Source organism: Trichechus manatus, unplaced genomic scaffold (assembly GCF_000243295.1).
Source record: "Trichechus manatus latirostris isolate Lorelei unplaced genomic scaffold, TriManLat1.0 scaffold00120, whole genome shotgun sequence".
Lineage (NCBI taxonomy): Eukaryota > Metazoa > Chordata > Mammalia > Sirenia > Trichechidae > Trichechus > Trichechus manatus.
The window spans coordinates 1052865-1071457 of NW_004444056.1; the positions used below are offsets into that span (position 1 = coordinate 1052865).

An 18593-nucleotide genomic window follows, 5' to 3' on the forward strand; every position below is an offset into this window, starting at 1 on the left:
AATGGCAATGGGTTTTGTATATTGTGTAAGCTAAGAGTTCAACTTCATTCTTTTGCTTGTGGATACGTAGTTTTCTCAGCACCATTTGTTGAAAAGATTGTCCTTTCCTCCTTGAATAGTCATGGCACCCTTGTCGAAAATCAGTTGACCATATATGTGAGGGTTTATTTCTGAACTTTATTCTGTCCCATTGATCTGTATGTCTTTTATAATCCCAGTACCACACTTCTTTTATTACTGTTGCTTTTTAGTAAATTTTGAAGCCAGGAAGTGTGAGTTCTCCTACTTGGTTCTTCTTTTTCAATATTGTTTTGACTATTCTGGGTTCTTTGAAATTCCATATGAATTTTAGGATGAGTTTTTCTTTTTCTGTGAAAAAGAATGTTGGGATTTTGATAGGGATTGCATTGAATCTGTATATTGCTTTGGATAGTATTGTCATGTAGTCAAAGAATATTAAATTGCAAGAGATTTTAGATTTCTTCTCCAGAAGTCACAAATTAACAGCTGCAAAAAACTAGCAGAATAGGCAGTCTTTAAAACAAAAAGCTAGATTTTAACACCTTTAGTTATGGAATGCCTTTTTAAACTTAACACTTGACCTAGTCCTTATTCTCTACTGCCCCTCCTCCCCCCGAAGTCATTTAAATAATCTATGCTGCCTCTGAAGCTTTTGTGTATATGACCCCTATGCCTATCTCTCTCATTGCTTAGCTAAGGAAACTTAAGGCCTAGAGAAGTCAAGTTGCTGAGGAAAACATTAGTAACAGGCAGAATCAGGTCCTTGAATCTTCGTCTCTTGAAGGCCCAGTTGATTTTTTTTTTTTAACCAAGGCTCCAGTGATTTGCCTTGACCGGACGAGTGGAAAGTCTATAATGTTGGCACCTACCATGATTACGGGAGTGAAGAAATCAAGGATAGCACAAAATGAAGTTTTATCTTAAATAATTATAGGTAAATCCAAATTTATTTTATAAGGTTATTTATTTATTTTTATTAGAGGCCTTTTTAAGATAGTGGGTTTCCTATATTTGTTTACCATTTTTCATAATAACTCTCTTTCTTTTTTAGCTACAAGGCTTTGGTCGACCAAGTGTATACCATGCTGCTATTGTCATCTTCCTTGAATTCTTTGCATGGGGCCTGTTGACAACTCCTATGTTAACTGTAAGTATTGCTAAACTGGATCATTACTTATGAGATCAGAAGAAAAATTACTATTTTTTTTTATTTTGTTGGCATTGAGAATATACACAGCAAAACCATTTCAATAGTTTCTACATGTACAATTCATTGACATTGATTACATTCTTCGAGTTGTACAAGCATTCTCACTCTCCTTTTCTGAGTTGTTCCTCCCCCATTAGCATAAATTCACTGCCCCCTAAGGTTCCTAGCTAATCTTTTGATCCATATAGATAGTTCTGAAAAGAGCATAATGCTTAAGGCGGGCATTTTTTAATCATTAGGCTAAACTATTGTTTGATTTTTAAGAAGACTTCATGATATTTTTGGTTTAAGGTTTAAAGATTTATCTCAGAGCAATAGTTTCAGGGGTTCATCCATTCTCCATGGTCCCAGAAAGTCTGGAGTCCATGAGAATTTGAAATTCTGTTCTGTGTTTTTTCCGCTTTTGAACAAATTGCGTTGATTAAGGGTAGGGTAGCACAGACTATTATTGCAATTGCTGTCAATAAGTTATGCATTTGTAAAAAGTTTGATTGGCAAAAGTTGTGTGATAGCTACAGCAACAACAATAAAAAAGAGTAGCTACTGAGGCTGCCTGTGTACAACCAAAAACCTCATGGTATTTGGTTCCTTGATTTGGAGGTTTAGGGTCATGGTTTCATAGGACACTGCAGTTAATTGGCCCAATAGCGTGTTTATTGCTTCTATTTTACCTGAGACAGACTACCTCCTAGAGCGTTATGTAGTGCCTACGGTCTTAAAAGCTTGCAAACAGCCATCCAAGGCACGACAATTGGTCTCTATTTACCTGGAGAAACAGATGAAGAAGGAGAGTCAGGAATAGGAGGAGGATATGGAATGTGTGGCTGATTGCCTCCCTGAACAACTGCCTCTTTTGCCATGAGACCAGAATATCTGGATGATGCCCAGCTGCCATTATTGAGCATTTGATCAAAGATTCTGTAGACGAATCTTTGACTAAAAGGAAGAAAATGCACAACAGAATTTCAAATTCTTATAGACTTCAAACTTCCTGGAGCCATGGAGGCTGGATGAATCCCCGAGATTATTGCCCTGAGATGATCTTTAAACCTTAAACTAAAAATATGCCTTGAAGTCTTCTAAAAACCAAACAGTAGTTTAGCTTTATGAGTAAAAAATGTCTGCCCTAAGCAGTATGCTCTTTTAAGAGCTATCTATATGGGATCAAACTGACAACAGCAATTTGAAAGATTAGCTAGGAACCTTACGAGCCAGTGAGTTTGTGTTAATGTGGGAAGAACAACTCAGAAAATGAGGGTAAGAATGGTTGCACAACTCGAAAATGTAATCAGTGTCGCTGAATTGTACATGTAGAAACTGTTGAAATGGTGTATGTTTTGCTTTGTGTATTCTCAACAACAACCACAAAATGTACTTAATTTTTCCCCCCAGGGTAGCACTGCACACCCATTAAAACCAGAATCTTGGGCTGCTGTATTTAGGAACTTCTTTAAGATACCATAGAGGAAATAGTGGCAGAGTATTGTTGAAGTTTGTAATTTGCTTTACGTGAATGTTAACAAACATTGATAGCCTTTGGCTTAAGAACATAGTAAATAGGAGATTGGTCCAAACTGTTGTCATCAAGTCAATTCCAACTCATTACGACCCTACAGGCGCAGTAGAACCACCCCATAGGGGTTTGTTTGTTTGTTTTAATTGTGATTTAGATGAAAGTTTACTGACCAGATTAGTTTCTCATTCAAACATTTATACACAAGTTGTTTCACAGCATTGGCTGCAATCCCACATTGTTTCAGCATTCTCCCTCTTTCACTTTGTGTGTCCATTCGTCCACTTTTCCTGTCCCCTGCCACCTTCTCATCTTTGTTCCTGGGCAGGTGTTGCCCATTTGAACTCCTGTACTTGATTGATCTAAAAAGCACATTCTTCTTCATACATGTTATTTTTGTCTTATAGGCCTGCCTAATCTTTGGCTGAAAGATGAACTTTGGGAGTGGCTTCAAGTCTGAATTAGACGGGTGTCTGGGGGCCATAGTCTCAGGAGTTCCTCCAGTCTCTGTCAGACCAGTAAGTCTGGTCTTTTTTGTGAATTTGATCATCTGTTCTACGTTTTTCTCCTACTCTATCTGGGACCCTCTATTGTAATAATCCCGATCAGAGCTGTCAGTAGTGGGAGCTGGGCACCATCTAGTTCTTCTGGCCTCGGGATCTTGTAGGCTGTGGTTCATGTGGTCCATTAGTCCTTTGGACTAATTGCTCCCTTGAATCTTTAGTATTTTTCCCTCTCCTTTGCTCCGGACTGCTAACCAAAATGTCGGTAGTTCGAATCCACTAGCCGCTCCTTGGAAGCCCGATGGGGTAGTTCTCCTCTGTCCTGTAGGGTCGCTGTGAGTCAGAATCGACTCGATGGCAGCAAGTTTGGGTTTTCTTGGTTTTTGCTCCAGACTAGAGGAGACTGATAGTTGTATCTTAGACGGCTGCTTGCAGGCTTTTAATACCCCAGACGCTACTCACCAAAGTAGGATGTAGAGCATTGCCTTTAAGAACTGTTGTGCCAGTTGATGTAGAAGTCCCCCAGGTCTGTGGTCCTTTGCCTTTGAGCCTGGAAACTTCATCCCGTGAGGTGTTCATTTATGTCTAAGAGGTTTCCCTGACTGTGCCACTTGTGTGCTCTATTGTCTGTATTGATTTGTGAGGAGCAGCTACAGTCATGTATTTAGAAATTTTCACCTCTGAACCTGTATTTGCTGATGGGTGTGTTCCCTTACCCCCTCCTTCACCTCTTGGCATATCTGTCTGTCTGTCTATCTATGTGTCAATTTATAGATTATTGTTTTTGATTCTATTGTTGCAGGATTATCTATACTACAGTAGTTACCATAGTTGTCCTTTATTCCTGCATTCCTCTCAGTGTCCTCTCTTGCCTTGGTCATGTTGTGCTGACTTCTCCCATGTTGTGTATTGCCTTTCTCTTCATCAGTATTAACTCGTGACTACTGTCTCTTCGGTAATTTTCCCTCCCTACCTCTGTACAATCTATCTTGTTGAGGATCTTCCTCTTTTTTGCTGGCCCTCTCCTTTACCAAGCATGATGTCCTTCTCCAGGGAACGGTCCCTCCTGATAACACTTGCAAAGTACGTGAGACAGAGTCTCGCCATCCTCACTTCTAAAGGAGCATCTGCCTCTACTTCTTCCAAGACAGATTTGTTCGTTCTTTTGGCAGTCCATGGTATACTCAATATTCTTCACCATCACCATAATTCAAAGCATCAGTTCTTTGATCTTCCTCATTCATTGTCCAGCTTTTGCTTGCATATGAGGTGATTGAAAATACCATGGCTTGAGTCAGACGCACTTTAATCCTCAAAGTGACATCTTTGTTTTTTTAACACTTCAAAGAAGTCTTTTGCAGCAGATTCGCCCAGTGCAGTGCATCTTTTGATTTCTTAACTGCTGCTTGCATAGGTGTTGATTGTGAATCCAAGTAGAATGAAATCCTTGACAACTTCAATCTTTTCTCTGTTTATCATGATGTTGCTTATTGGTCCAGTTGTGAGGATTTTTGTTTCTTTATGTCGAGGGGTTATCCATACTGAAGTCTGTAGTCTTTGATCTTCGTCAGTAAGTGCTTCAAGTCCTCTTCACTTTAAGTAACCAAGATTGTGTTATCTGCGTATTATAGGTTGTTAATGAGTTTTCCTCCAATCCTTATGCTGTATTCTTCTTCATATAGTCCAGCTTTTACGACGGTTCTTAAAAGAACATAATGTTCACAGCAGACATTTTTTTACTAGTTAAGCTAAACTATTGTTTGGTTTTAAGAAGATTTGAGGGAATATTTCTGGTTTAAGTTTTAAAGATTATCTCAAGGGCACTAGGGGTTCATCCAGCCTCCGTGGCTCCAGAAAATCTGGAGTCCATAAAAATTTGAAATTCTGTTCTGCATTTTCCGCCCTTTGATCAAGATTCTTCTGTAGAATCCTTGATCAAAATGTTCAGTAATGGTAGCTAGGCACCTTCCTCTTCTTCTGGTTTCATGGAAGCGGTTAGCCACGCATTCCATATCTCCCTCCTATTCCTTATTCTTCTTCTTTCTCTGTTGCTCCAGGTGAATAGAGACTAATTATTGTGCCTCTGATGGCCGCTTGCAGGCTTTTAAGACCCCAGGCACCGCACAATGAACTAGGAGGAAGAACAGAATCACTGAACACAGTATGAGGCCAGTTAACTGGGATGTCCCATGAAATCATGACCTCCAAACCAAGGAACTAAATCCCATGAGGTTTTTGACTGTACATAAGCAGCCCCAGCAGTTACTCTTTCTTTTGTTGTTGTTGTTGTAAATATATCTATTACACAACTTTTGCCAATTCGACTTTTTACAAGTGTACAACTTACTGACGACAATTACAATAATCAGCTGTTCACCCCTACCCTTAATCAATGTGATTTTTCCATCATCGTTAACACCGTATTTCCCCCTTCCTCCACCCCCGGTAACCACTAGTCAACTTTGTTCTCTATCCATTTGTCTTTTCTTGTCCTTTTATATAATTGAGTTCATCCAATATTTATCCTTTTGTGATTGACTTATTGCACTTAGCGTAATGTCTTCAAGCTTCGTCCATATTGTAGCATGTATTGAGACTTCATTTCATTTACTGGCTGACTAGCATACCGTTGTAGGTATGTACCACATTTTATTTATCCATTCATCCGTCGATGGACGTTTAGGTTTTTTTCCACCTTTTGGCTATTGTGAACAGTGCTGCAGTGAATGTTGGTTTACATGTCTCTGTTTGAATCTTTGGTTTCAAGGAGTGGAATTGCTGGGTCATGTGGTAGTTCTATTTTTAGTTTTTGAGGAACCAGCATACTGTTTTCCTCAATGGCTGTAGCATTTTGCATTCTTACTAGCAAGGGATAAGGATTCCCCTGCCAGTTTCCCCACATCCTTGCCAACATTTGTTATTTTCTGGGTTTTTTTTTTTTTTTCTTTTTTTAAATCTTAGCCATCTTAGAGTGAAATGGTATCTCATTGTGGTTTTGATTTGCATCTCTCTGATGACTAATGATGTTTGAGTACCTTTTCATGTGTTTGGTGGCCTTTTGAATGTCTTCTTTGGTGAAATGTCTAATCAAGTCCTTTCCCATTTTTTAATCAGGTTGCCTTTTTGTTGTTAAGTTGTCAAAGTTTATATGCATTTTGGTTATTCAAGTCTTACCGGATACATATGTGGTTTCTTCATTTTTAAGTAGTTGGGGAAAAAAAAAGTTATTTTGTGACATGAGAATTGTATGAAATTCAAATTTTATTTTACATAAAGTTTTATTGGAACAGATACATGCATATTGAATATGACTGACTTTTCATTACAGTGGCAGACTTGGGCAATTGCAACAGAGACTGTATATCCTAAAATATTTTCTACTTGTCCCTTTACAGATAAAGTTGATTGGCCCCTGCTGTATGTGGTGATGTTTTTTTTTTTCTTCTTGCTGCTTTAGAAATTTTCTCTTGTCTTTTCAACAGTTTGGATATGCTATATAAGTCTGTGGGTGTGAAGTCTTTTTGTTTATTTTACTTGGGGTTCGTTGAACTTCTTGGTTCTGTAGATTAATGTTTTTCATCAGATTTGGGAAGTTGTCAATCCCGATCAGAATTCCAACAGTCTACTTCACAGAAATGGAAAAACAATTCCTTAACTTTATATGGAATGGCAAGAAGCCACAAATAGTAATTTTGAGAAATAACTAATTAGGAGGACTGACACTGATTTCAAAACATTTTATATGGCTACAGTAATCAAAACAGCCTGGTACTGGTTTAATAATACACACACTGACCAGTGGAATAGAATTGAGAGTCAAGAAATGAGCCCACACATCTATGATCAGCTGATTTTTGACAAGGGTGCTAATTTTTTTCAATGGAGAAAGAAGTCTTTTAAACAAATAGTATTGGGAAAATTGCATTTCCATGTGCAGAAAAATGGAACAGGATCCAAGCCTCACACCATACAACCGTACATACAACAAATTAAAAATGGATTAAGGACATAAATGTGAAATCTAAAACCATAAGACTCTTAGAAGAAAATGTAGGGGCAGGCTTTTGGGCTTAACTTTTATAACAGTGGATTATCTAATATAATAACAAAAGCACAAACAACAAAAGGTAAATAAACAGGAGTTCATAAAAATTAAAAACTTTTGTTCATCAAAAGACTTTACCAAAAAATGAAAAGACAAGCTACCAACTGGGAGAATATCTTTGGAAACTATGTATCAGACAAGAATCTAATAACCAAAATACATATAAAACTTTGACAGCTTAACAACAGAAAGACAAATAACCCAGCCATAGAATGGACAAAGGACTTGAATAGACATTTCACCAAAGAGGACATTCAAATGGCCAGCAAACACATGAAAAGGTGCTCAGTGTCATTAGCCATCAGAGAGATGGGATCAAAACCACAATTAAATACCATTTCACTTCCACTAGAATGGGTAGGATTAAAAAACCAGTAATAACAAATGTTGACGAGAATGTGGGAATGTAAAATGGAACAGCCATTGTGGAAAACAGTGTGATGGTTCCTCAAAAACTAAAAATAGAGCTACCATATGACTCAGCAATTCCACTGCTATAGGAATATACACAAGGGACTTGAAAGCAGTGACTCGAACAGACATACGTAATGTACACTAGTGTTCATTGCAGCATTATTCACAATAGCCAAATGTGGAAACAAACTAAATGCCCATCAACAGATGTCTTAGGCTGGGTTCTCTAGAGAAGCAAAACCATTGCTTCTATAGAGAGAGAGAGAGATCAAGGAAATGGCTCACGCGGTTGTAGAGGCCAGAAAGTCCCAAGTCCATGGGTCAGGCTAGATGCTTCTTCTGACGCACGTAGCTGCAGGGGCTGGCGAACCCAGGATAGGCTGGTCAGACAGCAGGCATGTGGCTCATAGGCTGCAGAGGCCGACGAATCCCAAGATCGGCAAGTAAGACGGTACACCACTGGCTCACAGGCTGCAGAGGCTGATGAATCCCAAGATTAACAGATGTCCCATGAGACTATGGTCCGTCCCATGAGACTATGGTCCTATGGTCCTATGGTGCTAGTCTTTCAAATCCAGAAATCCAGTCCCGCAAGGTCTTTAGTTATGTCTAAGTGTCTGTAACTGCCTCCTTTGTGCTTTGTTACATATATGAATATATGTGCATACAGTCACATACATGCATATACATAGGCATGCGCTTATACACACACATATATACTTAAATACATACCTATACACATATATGGCTACATACATACATATATATCTGCACATATATTTTTGTTTATTTTGCTGCTGTTTCAAAATTATATATGCCATAGCAATTACCAGTAGGCCTTTTCTTTCTTGTGTACTTTTTTTAATGACATTGTTTACCTTTGTCAAGCTGTGTACACTTTACCCTCATTTGGTGATACCTTTCCCATCACTGAAATTAACAAGTGTCTACTATCTAGAGAGTGACCCTCCTTCTCTACCCTTCCACCCCCCGCCATCCCTGGAACCACTAATGAACATTAATTTCTGTATATTTACTTGTTCATGTCATTTCATAAAAGCTAGAACATAAAATATTTTTTTGTGATTGACTTATTTCACTCAACATAATGTCCTCCAAGTTCATCTGTGTTTCAAGATGTTTTGGGAACCCATTTTTCCTTATTGCTGAGAAGTATTCCATTGTATTTATGTATCACATTCTAATCATCCATTCATACGCTTATGGACAAGGTTGTTTCCATCTTTTTGCTATTGTGAATAGTGCCGTGATGAACATAGGTGTGCATATGTCTGTTCGTGTCACTTCTCTTAGATACCTATGGTATAAACCTAGGTTGCTCCCGTCTCTTATGTGCATGTACAGTCTCCAGTCAGCCTGGGTTTGTGGAGCGCTTATCACCCCCTTATGGCTATCTCATGTCTCAGAACTACCTGTTACATTCCCAGCTAATGCACCAGCCTGACAACGCTGCAAATCAGGTGAGCCCCCTCAGACAACAGCAGTTCCCTGATTAAGCTACCAAACCCACAGAGTTAGAGGGGGGAGGGAACAGCTCAGAGCCATAGACTTCCTGTTTTTGCTCAGAGTTCAGTAGTTTATTGAAGAAATGCTTCTGTTTATTGTATGCCTTTGGTTGAATTCTAGAGCTCTGAAATGGTTGTTTTTTTACTTTTTTGTCCAGTTTTATGGTAGCTTTTGGAGAGCGAATTTGTTGACTACCTTATAACATCCTGTTAAAAGTCCAAAGTCTGATGGTATATTTTTTATAGATAACTAGTTTATAATGTATTTTTTAAAAGGAAATTTAAATCAAGCTTTTTACCAGGGTCTCTAAAACATTTCTGAGGAATATGGTTGGAAAACCACTGGATTGCCTTATTTCTTGAGACTCTATGAACTTTCCAATTTCTGTATGTCTATGATTATTCTGAATCGCAGAAAATAGGAAAGCTACTTTCCTAGCCTTATAATACAAAATCGTAGGATTTTTTTCTTCTTTTTTTATTGTGGTAAAATATATGTAACGTAAAATTTGCCATTGTTACCATTTTTTAAGTATACAATTCAGTGGCACTATTACAATGATGTGCAGCCATCACCGCTGTATTTCCAGAACTTTTCTACAGAAACACACCCATTATGTAATCACTCCACATTCCTCCCTATCACTAACCTCTGATAACCTCTAATCTACTTTCTGTCTCTATGAATTGGCCTATTCTGATATTAGTGGACTCATATAATGTTTGTCCTTTTGTGTCTGGATTGTTTTGCTTAGCATAATGTTTACAAGGTTCATCAGTGTTGTAAGATGTGTTATAACTTCATCCTCTTTTTATGGCTGAAGGATATTTCATTGTATGTAGGTAGCACATTTTGTTTATCCATTCGTCTGTTGATAGACATTTGAGTTATTTCCACGTTTTGGCTGTTGAGAATACTACTGCTATGAACATTGGTGTAAAAATAATTGTTTGAGTCACTGGTTTTAATTCTTTAGAGTGTGTAACTAGGAGTGGATTTTCTGATTCATACGGTAATTCTATGTTAAACTTTTTGTGGAACCATCAGACTATTTTCCACAGCAGCTGCACCATTTTACATTACCATCAGGAGTGTACAAATATAGATAGTTCTTAACAAAGCATAATGCTCAAGGCAGACATTTTTTACTAGATAAGCTAAACTATTGTTTGATTTTAAAAATACTTCAGGTAATTTTTTTGGTTTAAGTTTTAACAGTTATCTCAAGGCAGTAGTTTCAGGGGTTCATCCAGCCTCCATGGCTCCAGAAAGTCTGGAGTCCATGAGAATTTGGAATTCTATTCTGTATTTTCCCCCTTTTGATCAAGATTCTTCTGTAGAATCCTTGTTCAAAATGTTCAGTAATGATAGCCAGACACCTTCCAATTCTTCTGGTGTCATGGCACAGGAGGCAGTTGTTCATGGAGGCAGCTAGCCATGCATTCTATATCCTCCTCCTATTCCTGACTCTCCTTCCTGTGTTGCTCCAGGTGAATAGAGACTAATTGTTGTGCCTTGGATGGCCGCTTGCAAGCTTTTATTTTCAATTGTACTTTAGGTGAAGGTTTGCAGAGCAGATAGTTTCTCACTAAACGGTCAGTACACGTATTGACGACATGTCAACCTTCTCCCTTCTCAACCTTTTTTTTTTTGCTGAAAATATACATAGCCAAAGATAAACCATTTCAAAAATTTCTACATGCACGGTTCAGTGACATCGACTACACTTTTTCAGTTGTGCTGCTGTTCTCACTTTAGATGAAGGTTTACAGAACAAAATAGTTTCTCATTAAACAATACACATGTTGCCCTATGACAGTGGTTAACAACCCCACTACATGTCAACACTGCAAGCTTTGAAGACTTCAGGCACTACACAATGAACTAAGACCAGAGCCAGTAAACATATTATGAGGCCAGTTAACTAGGATGTCCCTTGAGACCATGACCCTAAACCTCCAAACCAAGGAACCAAATACCATGAGGTTTTTGATTGTACATAAGCAGCCTCAGCAGCTACTCTTTTTTGTCACTGTTACAATTATATCTATCACACAACTCTCAATTCTATTCCATTGGTCTGTATGTTTATCCTATACTAATACCACACTCTTTCGATTACTGTAGATTTTGTGGTATGTTTTGAAATCAGGAAGTGTGAGTTCTCCTACTTTGTTCTTTCTCAAGATCGTTTTGGCTTTTAAGTGTGCCCTTTGCAATTCCATGTGAGTCTAAACGTTAGCCTTTCTATTTCTGTTAAAAAGGTTGTTGGAATTTTCATGAGGATTATATTGAATATAGGATGTCTTTCCATTTATTTAAGTCTCCATTAATTTCTTTCAGCAATGTTTTATAGTTTTCAATGTATACCATATTTTTACACAAATAACACACACCTTCTATGTTTGTTTGCCCTCTGCACCCTTCCCCCGATGAGGTATTAAAAAAAAAAAAATTGACATAGGGGCCCTTAAGAAAACACCTCATAGGAGGAGGGTGCAGCTGGCAAACAAATGTAGAAGGCATGCATTATTTGCATGAAAATATAGTCTGTCACCTCTTTGGAAGAATTTATTCCTAGGTATTTAATTTTTTTAGATGGTATTGTTAGTAGAATTTCATTCTTAATATTCTCTTTGGATTGTTTATTGTGATGCAGAAACAGTTGATTTTTGTATGTTCTTGTAATTGCAACTTTGTTGAATTTATTTATTAGCTCTAGTAGCTTTCTTGTGGATTCTTTAGGCTTTTCTGTATATAGGATCATGTCATCTGGGAATAGTTTTACTTAATTCTTTATAATTTGGATGCTGTGGAAGGGTGTAGTCTGAACCCAGTCTGCTGTCTTTCCCTGTGACCCACAGATGGACCCTATGCTTAGGACTGGATTTATCAGACTGGCTTGTTGGATGGGAAAAGGGTGATTTTTTTTTTTTTTTTAAGCTAAGGTTTTTAACAACTGATTGAATTTTTCTAATTAGGTATGACTTTAGATTTTCTGTTTTTTTCTAGAGGATTTTGGTAAGTTGTGTTTTTCAAGGGATTTCTCCATTAAATGTAAATTAGTCCAATTTACTAATTATTTATTGATGTTTCAAAAAACGGATGCAAGACTGGAAGCACTCACTTCTTTATGCCAAGAAATTTGGAAGATAGCTACCTGGCTAACCAACTGGAAGAGATCCATATTTGTGCTCATTTCAAAGAAAGGTGATCCAACCGAATGCAGAAATTGTGGAACAGTATTAATATCACACTCAAGTAAATCTTTGCTGAGTATAATTCAAAAATGGTTGCAGCAGTACACCAACAGAGGACTGCCAGAAATTCAAGCCAGATTCAGAAGAGGACGTGGAACAAGGGATATCATTGCTGAAGTCAGATGGATCTTCGCTGAGAGCAGAGAATACCAAAGATGTTTACCTGTGTTTTATTGACTATGCAAAGGCATTAGACTGTGTGGATCGTAACAAATTATGAATAACATTGTGAAGAATGGGAGTTCCAGAACACTTAATTGTGCTCACGAGGAACCTGTACATAGACCAAGAGGCAGTTGTTCAAACAGTCAAGGGGATACTTTGTGGTTTAAAGTCAGGAAAGGTATGCATCAGGGTTGTATCCTTTCACCGTACTTATTCCATCTGTATGCTGAGCAAATAATCCGAGAACCTGGACTATATGAAGAAGAATGGGGCATCAGGATTGGAGGAAGACTCATTAGCAACCTGCGTTATGCAGATGACAGTGAAGAGGACTTGAAGCATTTACTGGTGAAGATCAAAGACCACAGCCTTCAGTATGGATTACACCTCAACATAAAAAAAAAAAAAATACTCCTCACAGCTGGGCCAATAAGCAACATCGTGATAAACGGAGAAGAGATTGAAGTTGTCAAGGATTTCATTTTACTTGAATCCACGATCAACACTCATGGAAGCAGTAGCTGAGAAATCAAAAGACGCATTGCATTGGGCAAATCTGCTGCAGAGGACCTCTTTAAAGTGTTGAAAAGGAGAGATATCACTTTAAGGACTAGGGTGCACCTGACCCAAGCCATGGTATTTTCATTCGCCTGATATGCATGTGGAAGCTAGACAATGAATAAGGAAGACTGAAGGAGAATTGATGCCTTTGAATTATGGTATTGGTGAAGCATATTGAATATACATACCATGGGCTACCAGAAGAACAAACAAATCCATCTTGGAAGAAGTACAGCCAGAATGCTCCTTAGAAGTGAGATGGTGAGACTTCCTGTCATATACTTTGGACATGTTATCAAGAGGGACGGTTCCCTAGAGAAGGACATCATACTTGATAAAGTTAGAGGGTCAACAAAAAAGAGGAAGACCCTCAATGAGATAGATTTGACACAGTGGCTGTAACAACGGACTCAAGCATAGCAACGATTGTGAGGATGGCGCAGTATCAGGCAGTGTTTTGTTCTGTCCTACATAGAGTTGCTATGAGTTGGAACTGACTCAATGGCACCTAACAATAAGAAGTCCAATTTGTTGGCATAAAGTTGTTTGTGATATCTCTATTCTTGCTATTGGTAATTTGTAAGGTTTTTTTTTTTCCTTGTTTATCAATTTTATTCATTCTGTCAAAGAAGTTACATTTACTTTCATTGATTTTTTTTTTTTTATTGGATGTTTAGATTTTATTTAATTGATTTCTGCTCTTTTTTATTTCCTTATTTTGTGGGGGGAGCCCTGGTGGTACAGTGGTTAAGAGCTACGGCTGCTAACTGAAAGGTCAGCAGTTTGAATCCACCAGCTGCTCCTTGGAAACCCTATGGGGCAGTTCTACTCTGTCCTATAGGGTCGCTATGAGTAGACTCTATATTTTTTTGAGTTGGATTTGCTGGAGTTTTTTTCCCAGTTTCTTAAGATGGGAGCTTAGGACATTGATTTCAACTTTTTTTCTCTTTTGTGACATGTATTTGAGGCTTTAAATTTCTAAGAGTAGACTTAGCTAGCACTTGAGTTTTGATATGTCGTGTCTTTATTACCATTTGGCTCAATATTTTTTTAAAATATTCCTTGTGAGTTTCCCCTTGACCTTTTGGGCATTGGATGTGTACTGTCTTAACTTCTAAACATCTAGGGATTACTGTGTGATCAGAGAATATAATATGAATGATTTTTATCCTTTGAAATGTGTTGAGGCTTATTTTATGTCCTAAAACATGGTGAATTCTGGTAAGTGTTCCATGTGACCTTGAAGACAGTGTGTTTTCTGTAGTTGGAGTAGTGTTTACTATATGTCAAGTATGTCAGTTTTATTTATTATTTTTGATAAGTTCGATATACTCGCTGATGTGTTTGTCTATTTGTTCTATCTACTGAGAGTGTGTGCATATCCTCCACGTTTTTCATTATTGTTGTTAGCAATTCTGTATTTTCAGACATCACAGTACATTGTTATATTTTTAATGCACAGTCAGTGCATTTTTACCCATTCTGATGTTCTTCATCGTCTTTCTGTATTCTGTGTTTCTTTCTGTAATCAATTCTTGACAAATTTTCTTTAGTTGTTTTGTTTGCTTTGGTACAGGTAACCATGCAGCACATTGTTTTTAATACATGTGACATCTTGAATCTCTTGGAGGACACTTAAACTTATTTTAAAGCTTTCTTCTCTTTCCTACCATAATTTGGTTATTTAGAAGTGTAATGTCAGGGTTGTTCTAATGAATCCTGCCAACTATGGTGTCTCAGTCATCTGGTGCTGCTCTAACAGGAATACCACAAGTGGATGGTTTTAACAAAGAGAAATTTATTCTCTCATAGTCCAGTAGGCTACAAGTCCAAATTCAGTGCATCAGCACCAGGGGAACGCTTTCTCCATCAGCTCTGGAGGAAGGTCCAAAGGATGCGCTCTGCTCCCGGCACTGCTTTCTTGGTAGTATGAGGTTCCCATGTGTGTCTGCTCGCTTCTCTCTTTTATATCTCAAAAGAGATTGCGTTAAGACACTAATCCTGTCAACCTCATCAGTATAACCTCATCACAGTGATAGAATTTATAACACATGAGGAGATCACGTATAATCTCATCATAGTGGTAGAGTTTACAACACACAAGGAAATCACATCAGATAACACAATTATACAATACTGGGAATCATGACCCAGCCAAGCTGCTACCCACATGTTTGGGGGGACACAGTTCAATCCATTACATACGGCAAATATAACAGATCAGTCCAGGGGGAACTAAGATCACTCACTCCTGATGCCTGATTATGTGGTGGATATTAAATCCCACTCCACATGCCAACTGCATCCTGTGGAAATTTCTGCTTCCCTTCTTCGTTCAGTTCAGACCCCAGTTAACTGACAAAGCCCTTCTCTCTCTCATCCCCTGCCACCTGGGGCCAGGTCAGTGAATAACAGCCACTAGCTCAGGAGTCCATGTGACTTCCTCCACTTCAGACTAGCCAACTCCCACTACTCGTTGTTGTTAGGTTACGTCGTCTAATTTTCGACTCATAGTGACCCCGTGTGACAGAGTAGAACTGCCTCATAGAGTTTTCTAGGCAGTGATCTTTATGGGTGCAGTGCTTTAGGTCCTGTAATTGACTGTAATGACTCACAGAGCTCACGGGAAACACTATACTTGAAATAACAGCTTGAATATAATAAAGGATACAAATTAAATAACATACAGGGCAAAGTCCAGGAGGGGTCACAGTGCGGAGCTTCCGTGTCCCATGTACCCCCTCCAGCAGATGTTCACTCATAAAATTTGAGCCTCAGGTCTCAGAGCTTTTATAAGCCTCACCACATGGCCATGATAAATTACATCATGCCTTATGAAATGGAGTCAGCTTCTCTGTCTTGGTCTGGTCATCCCCCATTTAGTAGCCTCTTGTGTAGTCTGCCTCTCAAGAACTCAGACCAAAAGATCAGATTGCTTTTTGCACCTCACAGGAAGTAAAGTAGATTATCTTTTTCTTTTTTGTGTCCTTTTTTTGTACCTTTCAATCATTTTCCTCATTTTTTCTTGGTTGAATTATGTGTATTTCTTTATATTTACAAATGAGGGCATAGATCAGAGATTATGAAAACAAATATCTTCTGAGGCTAAGCAAGTAGAGTAAAATACAAGAAAACGGGGTAAGAGTGACTTGGTGTTATTGTTATGCATACTCCTTCTACAGCAGCAGTAGATACTATCTGCTTACTTGGTCAGTCAGTGACATGGTAGTTCAGGCCCCATGTTTCAAGATCTTCTGACTTCCTCTGAGAAACTAGAAAATCACATGGATTTTGGCAAAAATTCCTGAAATTTATACCTCGACAGTAACTCATGCTTTGAAAAACACTGTATGAGTTAAAAAGTACATTAGTTTGCAGATAGGTCATAGCCAATTTGCCACCTGTGATAGTAGCTAAAGTGTAGTTCTCCAGCCCAAGTAGGAAGCCCTATTCCTTAAAATTGAATGCAGGAACTAGCTGTAAGAGCTCTCTATGAAAGTATAGGTACTCTGGGATGTCCTCTAGAGTACTCAAGTAGTTTACCGTGTGGTTATATGGCTTTTGTGTCATTCTTGGCAGTCATAAGTGATCTGGGACACTATCCTTTTTGAATCCTACTCCATTCAGTTCTGCCAGTATCCCACTAAAAAGTCCCACTTCAGAGAACTATGCTTGTAATGTTTCTCAGGGACAAATATGGAGGTGAGCAGTTCCCTCTACCCCCTGAACTTTTTTTTTTTAATCGTGGTAAAATACATATCACAAAAAAATTGCCAGTCTTGAGTGTACAATTCAGTGATGTTAATCATATTCACCATGCTGTGCAATCATCACTACCATCCATTCCCCCCCCCAAAAAAAATTAATCACCTCAAACAGAAACCCAGTATCCCTTAAGCAGTAACTCCCCATTCTCCCTTCCTCCATCCCCTGGTAACTACTGATAAATATTTGTCTCTGTGCATTTCCTGTTCTAGATATGTCATGTAAGTAGCATCATGCAGTATTTATCCTTTTGAATCTGATGTATTTCACTTAGCATAATGTTTTCAAGGGTTATACATATTTATAGCATGTATCAGGCTTTCTTTTTATGGCTGAATAATATTCCCTTGTATGTATATACCATGCTTTTGTTTGTCCATTAATCTATTCATGGACATTTGGTTGTTCTCACCTTTTGGCTATCGTAAATAATGCTGCAATGAATATTGGTGTACAAGTTCCGTTTGTGTCCCTGCTTTCAAGTCTGTTGGGTATATACCTAGGAGTAGAATTGCCGAGTCACATGATAATTCTATGTTTAACTTTTTGAGGAACCGCCAGACTTTTCCACAGTGGCTGTACCGTTGTCAACATTCCATCAACAATGCAAGAGAGTTCCAATTTATCCACATTCTCTCCAGTGTTTTCCATTTTTCCAATAATAGCCATCCTAGTGGATGTGAACTGGTATCTTGTGGTTTTGATGTGCATTTGCCTAATGGCTAGTGATATTGAGCATCTTTCATATACTTACTGGCCATTGTATATCCTCTTTGGAGAAATGTCTATTTATGTCCTTTGCCCATTTTTAAATTAGGTTTATTTGTCTTTGTTGTTGAGTTTTGGAGGTCAGCAGCTTTGAGAGCAAGATACTGTGGAATTTGTAATGTGACCTTTTAATAGTCCATTCACTTGTGGCTGTTTTTTCCTGCCATTGGGTTCTAGAAAATTCACATCTTCAAAATGCCCCGTTTCATCAGTTCTTTTAGGTTTTGATGTCAGCCTTTTCCCTTCTGCTGTTTATCATCCAGAAGTTTCCTATTAAATTTAGTTTCCTATTTCTTCCGCCATATCAGTGCAATTTTAGGTGGAAGTGGGGGAAGAAAAGCTGTGTATATATGTATATGTGTATGTACATGCAGATATTTCCTAGCTCTCGTTCTGGAAGTCAGCTCAATTTCCTAAACTTCAAAAGTTATTTTTTAAGTGATAAGCAAATGTTGCTGTATTTCGCGTTTATTGTAGTCATTCCCGAGAATAATGAAAGGAGATACATTCTTTAAGTTTTGTTTTTGTTCGTTTATAGAAAAAGATGCTAAAAATGAAAGCTTTGACCTCAGCCGAGATATTTAACACACCATTCTGCATTCTGGATCAATTTTATTTACTTATTTTTTTTTTTAATGTATTTTCTGGTTCATTAATTTTCTCTTCAGCAATGTCTAATCTTTTCTTAAACATATCCATTCAGTTTCTAATTTATTTTTCCATTTTAGAATTACTTTTTGTTATTTTTAAATCTTCTATGTATTTTTTTACAGTTTCTATT

General features: G+C 37.9%; 1 protein-coding gene across 6 annotated transcripts in view; it reads left to right on the plus strand.

Annotated features, from left to right (window-relative positions):
• The window catches only part of MFSD14B (major facilitator superfamily domain containing 14B), a 133420-nt gene that overhangs the window by 47834 nt on the left and 66993 nt on the right, over positions 1-18593 (plus strand). For 5 of the 6 annotated variants that reach the window (XM_023738596.1, XM_023738597.1, XM_004384214.3 and 2 more), the window contains exon 2: positions 1073-1168. In XM_023738596.1, the coding sequence (XP_023594364.1) occupies positions 1073-1168 (96 nt within the window). Of the gene's footprint in view, positions 1-834; positions 956-1072; positions 1169-18593 lie in introns of all 6 variants that reach the window. The other variant, XM_023738593.1, reaches the window with a different exon arrangement.